Raw genomic sequence first — 12783 nt, forward strand, 5'->3', positions numbered from 1 at the left:
ATAGTAAGAAGACAAGGATTTTCCAAAGTATTCAAATTTTAAATCGATATTCTAAAAATGCATAAATATCATTCTATTCCACCCTCCACTCGAAACGACACGACTCAATCGGAGCTGAGTTCTAAGCGTTGAGCCACAGCTCAAACTCAAGTGCCGGGTTATGCCGTCTGATGAGCGTTCGACTGTGAGCCGGTATGGAGCGGCGTGTCGCGGCGTGAACTCGGGTCAAGCGGCAAGCTGAGGCTGAGCTCGCGCTCACCCGAGTTGCGGCTCAATCCCCGGTTGAATTTCTACCCGGGCGAGTATCGAACGATATTATTATTATTTTTAACGGAATTCGTCGCAAGAAACTTGCGACTGGCCATCGCCCGAGGGCCTTCAACCGGATATTTACAAGTTACATATGTGCAATGTGTAGAACGCAGAAAATAAGCGAAAAGATAACAATAAGTAATTCAGTATTCAATTGGTTGTTAGCATTATATGCTTAAGATGGAAAACTCAAATGTTGGCATTATCTTATGGATGAGATGAGCGTGAAACAGTTTAGAAAATGTGGTGATGGTGAAGAAAATAGAGAGCTAATTGAGAGAGCTATTGTAACTATTGCTATGGAGTAGTGTTATTGAGAGAGAATTGTGCCTCCCCAAGCGTCGTTACCGTATTCTGCTATGCGAATGGCTTTCAGGCTTTCTAGTAGGGTTTGTTGCGGATATTTGTATCGGGTTTGGGTATTAGGAATGCGTTTGTGGCAGAGGTCTAGAATATGGTCCAGCTTATCGAGGGCGAAAGTTGTCAGTTTCTTGAATCTGTCTGCGATGGGTTCTATTTGGGTGCGTTCGTATAGTAGAGTGTTTGAGGGGTTGTATAGTGGGTTGTCAGGGTGTCGCAGTTTTGTCATTTTCCGTAGAGTCGTCCTCTCGAATTGAATCATTTTTTTTCTTAAATAAAGGTATTGCCAAGCCCTATCCATCACCATTAATTAAAATTCAATTCATTGATTCATTTTTTAAATTTTTGAATTTTTTAAAAATTCAGTTGTAACACGATAACTAAAAAAAGGTTCTAAATTCATTGAATGACGGCTTAAAAAATTAGTTGGGATGTCCTTTTGACCGAGTTCGAAGATGAAAGCGATAGCAATAATCGTGATTTTGATTTCTGTGAAATTTTTCCAAAATTTGGTATTTTTTGAAAATCAGAATTACGCAGGTATCTCTGGATATTGCGCTTCAAATGAATTCAATCATAGCTTAATATGGTTGTTTCAATGTGACTGTGACGAAGTTAAAAGATGGTTCCAATAACTGTCTCGGTTAATTTGATTTTGAGGAAAATTTTTGCAAATTTCGAACTTTTCATGAATTGCCCCGAAAGTTAACTTTCTGATGGTGCCTTTAAATGTGATGTTTCGAATACATCCAATTATGTATAAATGAAATATTCCTAATAATATTTCATCGAAATTTTCAGAAATTTTTAGAATTTCAGTAAGGCCCGGGTGTACTATCTTTTTAATATTATCTGGATTTTTTTAATCTTTCGTAATCCAAAATTGTCAATTGAGTGGTACATCATGTAGAAATTCCCAAAAATTATGATGGAATGATAAAAAAAATAGAAAAAATTCTGAACTTTTTCAAAGAGCGTTTTTAATTGAGATTCAGAATGAGTTGAAAAAAGTGGAAATCACAAATATCTGATTCGCTGTGGCAAATTATTTATTAGCTGTCATTTTCCATGGTGGATAACAAAACACTAACTCCTCGTGGGAAGTGACAGCTAGGTATCTCAATTTTCAAAACAGTGGTATGTAGTCATCTGCCATTTTTATGTGCTAAAAANGTGACAGCTAGGTATCTCAATTTTCAAAACAGTGGTATGTAGTCATCTGCCATTTTTATGTGATAAAAGTGTGATTAAAAAATTCTCCAAAATATTACAACTTTTTTCAAAGAGCCTTTTCCGTAATAAATGTCTCTGTGCAGTGTGGGAAAAGATTTACGAAATCAGTCTTCCCCCTGCATGATATTGGGTGACAGGCCGCCATTTGTCACCGTAAATCAGATACATTTTGCAATTTCTTGTTATTCAACTTATTCTGAATATAAATTAAAAATGCTCTTGGAAAAAATTAAGAATTTTTTCTTTTTTTTTATTATTCATTGATAATTTTTCAAAACTTCTGCATGATGCAGGACTTAATTGACAATTTCAGATGACGAACGATGAAAAAAAACATCGAGATAATGTTCGAAAGATAGTACACCCGGGACTTAAGTGGAAAATCTAAAACAATTAGTTGGAAAGAAATGAATTCAATTTAAGAAAATAAAATAGGCTATGAATAATTTACAATGGAATAAAATAAGTAAAATAACCATTTGGAACCATATTCCTAATTTATTAGCAAAAATAACTATACTATACGCAATACCGGAGCGATTTTCCACTTGTTTCAAATTTAATTGAAAAAATCGAACTCGAAATTTAGCGAAAATGAGAAAAAGCTGGAGGCGAAAAACCATGAAACGGCATTGAGGTAACAGACTGCGCATAAGTAACGCTCACTCATTATTAATCCACTGATTATGATCATTATTAACGATTATCATTATGTGCATCTCCATTACCTCTGGCTTCGTGCAAACATTTCAGTCGCAATCAAGGACTGCAGCTTGCAACTCTTGTTTAAAGTGTGATAGAACAGAGTCTCTATATAAAATTAAAAATTTATCATCATGGAAAAGGCACAAATGTTCGCTTTGATGCTGATGATGGTCGTCCTCTTCTTGGCAGCATTGACGCCAGGTAAAATCTTGACGATTTCATCATTTCGGAGGAACAATTTCGTTGAGAGCATGAGTAGCGCTTGGGATAGTTTCAAGTAGCTCTACCCTTACGGGAAATTCAAAGATTATTGAAAACTGCAAAAAAATTGCAGAAAACTTGATTAGAGTCGGAATTCTAATTGTTTTCTCAATTTAATTGTCGTTTTGGTTTTTCAAAGAAGAAATGTTTAAAAATCAGCATTTAAGGATAATCGGGCGAGGAGGAAATGTAGGAGGTGAGGCGGAGGGGTTTCTATTGTTTTACTGCAGAAAACCAATCGCTGAACAAAAAAATTTTTCCCATTCGGATTCAAAATTCAGGCAATATTAGGAAGTATCTCCGGTTAAAAATTATTTTTGGAGCTAATCAAATTTATTTGTATCTGTTCCAAGCATTGAATGGTTTTCAGATTGTTTTTTTTTTAATAAATGAAAAAATATTAATCCATGCGAAAAAGTGGCAACATCGTCGGTAGTGTTTTTCTTTTTCACCAGGAGCTGGTACCACTGGCTCGAGGGACCTCCAATCACAACGCTTCATCGCTCTCTCTCAAGAGACGTTTAAATTGACCCCACCCAATCGTGGGCACGCGCAGAAATTTCGTTTTTCAGTACTTTTTTCGCTATTATTAATAAACAATGCTCCTAGGCGACAATCTTTTTCACTCAAAAAATCATTGATCACATGTTCTAAATGTGTCTAAAGTTTCATGACTTTGGCTGTTTTTTTTCCTTGAGTTTTGCTTTTTTTTGTAATTTCCATAAGATCACAGGCTAAATGACCACTTTTTCAAAAATTCATAATACATTAACCATGTTCCCCAGCAGTCTGAAACTTTGCACACGTCTTTTCCATCATTTAAAGAATACGTAAAAAATAAAAGAGAATGGCTGCTTTTTTTCTAACCCTCCGGGCTCGCCCGATTATCCTTAACCCAGTGTCTTATGTGAAAATCAACATTTCCATTGTAATCAAAGATTAAAATCTGAATTTTTTTTCATTAGATGTGAAAAAATCAAGAATTTTTTTGACACCTCATAAAAAATAATCTACCGTTTTGCAAACAAGTTTTATTATTTATTTAAAAGAGGAAAATGTTTGAAAAAATATCAATATTTTGCGAAATTTAATTTAGATGATACTGACGGGGTATNTTTTTTTTTAATAAATGAAAAAATATTAATCCATGCGAAAAAGTGGCAACATCGTCGGTAGTGTTTTTCTTTTTCACCAGGAGCTGGTACCACTGGCTCGAGGGACCTCCAATCACAACGCTTCATCGCTCTCTCTCAAGAGACGTTTAAATTGACCCCACCCAATCGTGGGCACGCGCAGAAATTTCGTTTTTCAGTACTTTTTTCGCTATTATTAATAAACAATGCTCCTAGGCGACAATCTTTTTCACTCAAAAAATCATTGATCACATGTTCTAAATGTGTCTAAAGTTTCATGACTTTGGCTGTTTTTTTTCCTTGAGTTTTGCTTTTTTTTGTAATTTCCATAAGATCACAGGCTAAATGACCACTTTTTCAAAAATTCATAATACATTAACCATGTTCCCCAGCAGTCTGAAACTTTGCACACGTCTTTTCCATCATTTAAAGAATACGTAAAAAATAAAAGAGAATGGCTGCTTTTTTTCTAACCCTCCGGGCTCGCCCGATTATCCTTAACCCAGTGTCTTATGTGAAAATCAACATTTCCATTGTAATCAAAGATTAAAATCTGAATTTTTTTTCATTAGATGTGAAAAAATCAAGAATTTTTTTGACACCTCATAAAAAATAATCTACCGTTTTGCAAACAAGTTTTATTATTTATTTAAAAGAGGAAAATGTTTGAAAAAATATCAATATTTTGCGAAATTTAATTTAGATGATACTGACGGGGTATGAATTTTTTCAAATTTTTTCCATGCAATTTAGTTGAAAAATGTAAAAACTGAAAATATCCAAAAGTACAGCGTGGCCTGGCCGAAGGATAGAGCTATTTTAAAGGCATCCGTTCAGACACTCTTTCTTAACATTTACCTTTGTCTCTTAGATTTTTTCCATTCGAATTATTGGGCACAAGTTTTCCGCTGGATTTTGTTTTATTTTGCATTGCAGAATCCACGTGGAAAAAACTTAGAAAATTGATGCCCAAGCATTCTTATAGAATAAATCTCAAGGGAAAAATTCAAACAGAAATTCGAAATCTATTGAATTTTTCTTATCTAATATCCAATAGAATCAGCGCAAAAAGTGAATAGAAGTTTTCAATAGAATTCCAATAGAAATCCTATAGAAACCCAATAGAATTTTCTAGCGAATTTGCTAGGTTTTCTATTGAATTTTTTCATACGTGCTATATCACAAAACAATTCTTAGGTGGAGCTGACCACATCAAATACCTCAAAGAATGCAAACTACAAGTATAAATATGATATTTAAATAAGTTGTGTAAATATGTATCCTTTATATCCACAGTGTAAATAATTCGGCATAAGAGTTTCATCACTATAAATAACAAGCAAAAAAAGAGAAAAAATCTGACAGAAAAAAAAACGATTGATTTTTATTTTTCTCCAGAAGTTCTTGACCATAAATTTTTCAACTTATTTCCACTAATTGTAATTTTTTCTCATAGTAAATTCCAAGAAAAAAAATGAGAATTCATGGAGAAAAATCCCAGGAAAATCAGTCGCACAGAAAAATCAACATCTACTGATTTCATTCTGTAAAAAAATATCAACTGAAAAACTCACTGAATTGGCGGAAAATAAGTAGAATAGAATTGATATCAAGTTCAATTATTCATTTCAGCTGAAGGCCTAGCTCCGCCGATTCCCCCTCAGTGCATTCTGTGCCGAAGCGGATAGGAATGGATTGGATTTCGTCGCACGCATGGATTATAAAACGGAAAATAATGATATTCTATGAATTACGTGTTCTCTTCAGAATTCCTTTATGTAATGAAAAAAAGGTTGAATAAACAAAAGAATTGAAAAAATTATTCCTTGCAGATTCATTATTACTAACACTTGATGGATTGTTCTGACATCATTGTTATCATTATTAACAACAGTAGCTCCCACAGAGAAATCGGATGAATAAATTGAATGAGTAAATTTTCCTTGTAATTATCGAAAACGAGAAGCTTCAAGGGATCACGTGAATGCATATCTACGAATGGGCTGCTTGACTAGTATACATTTAATCTATTATTAAAGATGATTAATAACGTTGATGATAAAAATTTTCCTGGTCCTGGTTGCTTTCCTTTCTCTCATCGCATTCGCACACAACAAGTGCAGCTCACAACTAGTTTTATCTATCAGAGAGTCACTAAAATCTGCAATTAATCGTCATGGGAAAGTTCAAATTCGTCGCTTTGAGGCTGATGATGGTGATCCTGTTCTTGATTACTTTGTCTCCAGGTAAAATATTGACTTTACGAAAGAAGTTTTGCTCATACTACGGGTGATTTTTTTACTCTTTATGGCACGGATGCAAAAATTTCGCAATAAATTGTCGCTAGACAATTCTATTGGATTTTTACTGAACTTTCTATTAGTTTTTGGCCGATTCTATTGACGTGTTAAGTGGAAAATATTTTATAGAAAAAGTCAACAGAATTCAATCTTTCTATACAACTTATTCCGATGAGGTATTTTCAGTTATAATACCCCGAGACCTTCAAAATTATCGGAATAAGGGTAAAAATCCCGAGTGCGCACCACGAGGGATTTTTCTGCAAAACTTGACACTTTTGTTTGTTTGCAGGGAAGCTTGAGGGAAATATTGTGATTAATTTTGAAGATCGAGGGGTATTCGGAGGAGAATTTTTTGGAACTGGATTTTGGCCAAGCGGAGCGCAGTATTCGAGGGCTTCTTTCAGCAAAACATCCAATTGATTAGAAATAAATGAATAGCTACTATGCAATTATCAGTAGTAATATCACGAGACCTCAAAAATTATCGGATATTTCCCGATTGTTTTGTTGCGTAGCAACGAGAGGGAGAAGTTTTGCAGATTAAAATCCCGAGCGCGCAGTGCGAGGGATTTTTGTGCAACACTTCTCCCTCTCGTTGGGAAATGTCCGATTAATTTTGGAGGTCGAGTGGTATTCGACGGATTATTTTTGATAATCGGATCCTTCCCAAACCGACTCATTTTGACTTTCTTCATGACTTTCTTTCACTCCACAGGATAATATTTGACAGTTATTTGGTTAGAGAAACAATTGTAGAGCTAGAGGGAAATTCTCAAAAGCTAGGGGGAAATAACTTCTGTAATTTTAATTGGGAAGTACTTCATATTATTGAATACTGAACTCTGATTGGCCCAGGGAAGGCCAGATCCGATTACCAAAAATAATCAGCTATAATACCCCAAGACCTTCAAAATTATCGGATATTTGCCGAATGTTTTGTTGCATAGGAACGAGAGGGATCAGTTTTGCAGATTAAAATCCCGAGCGCACAGCGCGAGGACTCGTGATTGGGACTTGTCGTTAAGGACTTGTGATTTTGGATAAACATCCTTAATCTGAGATGAAGTTCACAAATGACTTTTGAAAAAATATCTGGGTGACAATTTTGCTCCTTTAATAATTATTCCACGCGAGAAAAAAAATCATAGAAAAACCTAGCGAATTCGGTATAAAATTCTACCAGTTTTTGGCTGATTCTATTGGATAATTCCGCAGTTTTACTGCGCGTTATTATAGAAAATATCCAATAGAAATTAGTTTATAAAAAAATCAGTAGAATTTCATCTTTCTATACTACTTTTTCTATTGAGACATTTTCTATAGCAATTCCTCGACATGAACGTTCCTTTTTTCCACTCATCAGAAATTAAAATAGTATATTATGTCATTAGGCGATAAGGGTATTATCTGGCGAATGTGATTATAATCCTCACCTTCGGCTCGGATTATAAAGCCTCATTCACCAGATAATGCTTTTATCGCCGTGTGATATACGCTATTTTATGTCGTTGGGCCCGATAAACCGCGATTCTAATGACATAAACACATTTACCGGCAATTTACCGACACTGGATAAACATCCGTAAATTTTCTATTTCAGTGGAAGGGCATCCTGCGACGCATCGTCCCCCCCAGCAGTGCATACTTTGCGGAGTATAAAAATGAAGTGGACTTCGTGCCGTGTGTATGGATTACCTCGCGATTATGAAATGGAAAGTGGCAGCTCAACGAATTACCTGTTTTTACGACGATTAGATTGTAGCAAAAAAAAATATACATTGTAAATAAATAAAAAATTAATGACAATAAAATATACATTTAAATAAATTAAAAAATATTTTGCAATGGCAATTGAAAATGATTTGACAAAAAAATACTTGAATTCCGTCAACAAAAGATCAATAGATTGCAGAAATTAAAAATTTATGACAATAAAATAAACAGTTCAATAAATTAAAAAATGTTTTGCAATGGCAATTGCCAATGATTTGATAACAAAATATTTGAATTTCGTCTGCAGTTATGAACTCGCTTGAAAAATTGAATTGGAAAAAAAATTGAACTCAAAATATCTTGATGATCAGACGCTCCAGGGAAGAGACTAGAAGTTGAAAAAAAGAAGGGGCCTGCACATTAACGCGAGCCATGCGTTTCAAGTGTATTTCTAACGATGATTATGTCATGTTTCTTGATCTATCGCTGTTTCTTGATCATTTTCTCAGGCATACATTGCAGTCGTAAACAAGCATTGTTACTCACAGCAGTAAAAGTAACAAACAACAACCATGGGCAAACTCCTGGTTTGCTTTTTCATTCTGACAGTGGTCCTCTTTTTGGCAGTTTTGTCTTCAGGTATTGTTGCAATTGTTTATCGCTGAATATATGAACAATTAATTTACGATAAATCGTTGATCAGCTATTTGAATTTTTTCTTCAGTCATGTTCGACTCATCGGGCTTTTATATTTATTGATTAACTTATTAATTGTTTAATCAAACACATAATTAAACAAGATCTATGCGCACGCGCTGATCTATTCATTCGTTGAAATGAAGAAATGGAATTCATTGAATTTCATTTTCTCATGAATACCTTATAAATATTGATAATGAATCAAAGAGAATTCGACTAATGATTGAAGTGAATAGCGAAGTAGAGTAAAAGAATCTATAAAGAATTTTTCATTTTCAATTAATTATCTTCAATTTTTTAAAATAATCGGTCTCCATAAAAGGACAGAATTTATTAATTTCACCGATGATATATATATACATGTGAAATATATATATTATATATATATATGATGTGAAAAAAAATTTACCACTGAAGAATTTGAAATTATGTCACTGAAGAATTTGAAAATGCCGCGTGTTTTTTTTGTGAATAACTTCATGTCACCTATTGACCAATCAGAATTGAGGATTTGCGGTCAGGCAGTTTCGAGATATTTCGATATAAAACAACTTCACGTTTCTTTCATCTTTAGTAATATAGGATTCAGTAGCGAACTGGTAAAACTGTACAAGTCAATTTTGACTATTGACCAGTTATCAATGAATATCTCAGAATCTAAGGGAGATAGCTAAATTTTTGTTATGACCTTTTTTGTAGGGCCGATTGAAAGCTACACCAAACGTAATTACGAAAATTTTGCCATCTCCCTTAGATTCGGAAATATTTCTCAAAAACTTTGCTACTGAATAGAATTTTTAATTATTCAAAAAAAATGTGATTTGAATCATTTGATTTAATTTACAATTTTTTTCCTTTAGTGGATGGACTCCCTATGCCGGAACCACAGCAAAGTGGGCAGAATAGTGGAAATCGTAAGACAACTCCACCTCCAGGTAATTTTACAACTGATAATTTAATAATTAAAGTAATTAATAATGATGAGAATGATTTAATCAAATTAAAACTACTTGTTTTTTATTCATTTGAATTATTTATTCATTTTTTCGCGTCATTGATTGAATGGCATTTTATTCAAATCAATTTGCCAATTAAAAAAAATGACATTCAGATATTTTTAAATCGAATTTTCTCTTCCAGGTGGTGGGGGCAGCGGGGGAGGAGGAGGTGGAGGAGGTGGAGGTGGAGGAGGTGGAGGTGGTGGCGGTGGGTGCATTCTCTGTCGGTGATACGAAAAACAGAATTCTTTCTGAACATAAATCCCACTGCGGCTCAATGACAACTTGGCAATGACAACATTTATTTAATCAATACCGGACATGATTAAGTTATCTTATTGTTCTGTTATTGTTATTATGGTGATAGGGTCAATAGGTGAATAAAAAGAAAATCGTGAAAATTTATCAGTTTGCGCTATGATTATTTAGTCATAACAATCGATGAAGGTTGTTAACAAATCACAAAGTGGTTAATGAATGACGGAACATCTATAGATATGAAAATTTGCAGCAATTCAAGTTGCGCTGTTATAAGGCGGAAATTGGCAATTCTATTGGGAATCCTTGACGTGATTGAGCTATATAGTCTTAATTCCTGATATCATTATGGCTGCGAAAGTGATGGGATGCATAAAATGTTGATGGAAATTTCACAATAAATGAAATATAATTTTATTAGAAATTTTTCGAATTAGTAAACGATCTTATCTTTTCACTGAAAATTTCACATGATTATTTTTCCCGCTCGGATTTTGACCAATCAGAGCGCAGCATTTGAGGCTACCCGACAGTTTTACTTCGAATATTTCCTCCTAGCTTTCGAATATTTCGCAGTAGTTCTTCATTTTTTTAATCTGAATATTTCGCAGTAGCTCTTCATTTTTTCGGCTCATTTCAGATAGAATCTTATAGTTGACAGTCTATGAAAATCGGATTATTCTATTAAGGATAATCGGGCGAGGAGGAAATGTAGGAGGTGAGGCGGAGGGGTTTCTATTGTTTTCCTGCAGAAAACCAATCGCTGAACAAAAAAATTTTTCCCATTCGGATTCAAAATTCAGGCAATATTAGGGAGTATCTCCGGTTAAAAATTATTTTTGGAGCTAATCAAATTTATTTGTATCTGTTCCACGCATTGAATGGTCTTCAGATTGTTTTTCTTTTAATAAATGAAAAAATAATCCATGCGAAAAAGTGGCAACATCGTCGGTAGTGTTTTTTTTCATCAGGAGCTGGTACCACTGGTTCGAGGGAGCTCCAGTCACAACGCTTCATCGCTCTCTCTCAAGAGACATTTAAATTGACCGCGCTACCCCCACCCGATCGGTACTTGGGACGTTGCTACTCGTTTGGGCTGTGTGCGCAGAAATTTCATTTTTTAGTACTTTTTTTCGCTATTATTAACAAACAATGCTCCTAGGCGACAATCTTTTTCACTCAAAAAATCATTGATCACATGTTCTAAATGTGTCTGAAGTTTCATGACTTTGGCTGCTTTTTTTCCTTGGGTTTTGCAGTTTTTTTTGTGATTTCCATAAGATTACGGGTTAAATGACCACTTTTTCAAAAATTCATAATAAATTAACCATGTTCCCCAGCAGTCTGAAACTTTGCACACGCCTTTTGCATCATTTAAAGAATACGTAAAAAATAAAAGAGAAAAATGCCTGCTTTTTTTCTAACCCTCCGGGCTCGCCCGATTATCCTTAACATAATTTGTTCAAATCTTCCCCAATTCACCTCCTGATGTTGTCCACTGCACTCTGTTTGGCCAAAAACCAATTGGGAAAAATAATCCGACAAATAATCTCGAGATTCAAAATTAATCAGGTATTTCCCTCAAGCTCCTCTGCAAACAAACCATCGTGCCAAGTTTTGCAGGAAAAATTTTTTTAACCTGCGAAACTTGACACCCTCATTGATTTGTGCAACGAACCTATCAGGACCTACCCAATAATTTTGAAGCTCTTGGGGTATTACTACTGAATATTTGAGCAATTTAAAATTTTCTGAGATTGAAAAATTTTGGAATTTGAAATTTTATATTTTCAATTTTATATTTTCAATTTGTTTAATTTTTTCAGTTTAAAGTTTTTTTTCCAAGTTTAAAATGTCCATTTAATCGCTATTATAGAACAAAAAACTCGCAATTCCACAAGGAATCGTTGACATAATTGAGCTACAGTCTTAATTCCTGATATTATTATAACTGTGAAAGTGATGGAATGAAAAAAATCCAGATGTAAATTTCCCAATAAATGGAATACAATTCTGTTCATAATTTTTTCAAATTAGTAACCGATCGTATCTATTTACTGCCCAAGAGCTCACAGCAAGTCGTTATGATTTCCGGATTTCGTTTTCCATGCCCTATCTCAACATTTTAACATAAAAATCAACTTTCGATGAATTATTATCCCGTAACGATGATTATCACACACTTCTTTATTCAATACCTTCTCGACATGCAGACGTTACTGTCGTATATAACGATCGTATTTTCAAAGTCCTGTCTCCAGTTATTTCACAGAGAATCGCTGAAACTGTCAGTCATAATGGAAAAAGTCCAGATTTACGCTTTCATGGTGACAGTCGTGATCTTATTTTTGACTGCTCTGACAACAGGTAAATCGATGATGAAAACAATTTATTGAATGAATAAATGGAAAATTTTTCCGAAAAATTCAAGTGCAGTTAAGTTAAGGATAATCGGGCGAGCCCGAAGGGTTAGAAAAAAGCAGCCATTTTTCTCTTTTATTTTTTACGTATTCTTTAAATGATGGAAAAGGCGTGTGCAAAGTTTCAGACTGCTGAGAAGCATGGTTAATTTATTATGAATTTTTAAAAAAAGTGCTCATTTAACCCGTAATCTTATGGAAATCACAAAAAAAACTGCAAAACCCAAGAAAAAAATGCGGCCAAAGTCATGAAGCTTTAGATATATTTAGAACATGTGATCAATGATTTTTTGAGTGAAAAAGATTGTCGTCTAGGAGCATTGTTTATTAATAATAGCGAAAAAAGTACTGAAAAATGAAATTTCTGCGCACGCAGCCCAAACGAGCA

At 34.2% G+C, this 12783-nt stretch overlaps 1 protein-coding gene and 3 long non-coding RNA genes across 4 annotated transcripts in view; all 4 read left to right on the forward strand.

Moving 5' to 3' along the window:
* Positions 1-2639: 2639 nt before the first annotated feature.
* On the forward strand, positions 2640-5826 carry LOC107041493. The gene is made up of 2 exons (XR_001461064.1): positions 2640-2811; positions 5637-5826. It is a non-coding gene; the product is annotated as an uncharacterized LOC107041493 (long non-coding RNA).
* Positions 5827-6104: 278 nt separating this feature from the next.
* Positions 6105-8079, forward strand: LOC107041495. The gene is made up of 2 exons (XR_001461065.1): positions 6105-6250; positions 7908-8079. It is a non-coding gene; the product is annotated as an uncharacterized LOC107041495 (long non-coding RNA).
* A 420-nt stretch (positions 8080-8499) lies between these two features.
* Positions 8500-9654, forward strand: LOC107041492 (glycine-rich RNA-binding protein 2; the record flags this gene model as incomplete). The annotated part of the gene is given in 2 exon segments (XM_015262075.1): positions 8500-8659; positions 9580-9654. Coding segments are annotated over 2 exon segments (142 nt in total), but the record flags the coding sequence as incomplete, so codon positions are not given.
* A 2578-nt stretch (positions 9655-12232) lies between these two features.
* Positions 12233-12783, forward strand: part of LOC107041496 — a 1914-nt gene continuing 1363 nt past the window's right edge. Inside the window, exon 1 of the long non-coding RNA XR_001461067.1 lies at positions 12233-12342. This is a non-coding gene — a long non-coding RNA (uncharacterized LOC107041496). The remainder of the gene's footprint in view (positions 12343-12783) is intronic.

This window comes from Diachasma alloeum, unplaced genomic scaffold (genome assembly GCF_001412515.2).
Source record: "Diachasma alloeum isolate Michigan unplaced genomic scaffold, Dall2.0 Dall_scaffold_00366, whole genome shotgun sequence".
NCBI classification, from domain to species: Eukaryota; Metazoa; Arthropoda; class Insecta; order Hymenoptera; family Braconidae; genus Diachasma; species Diachasma alloeum.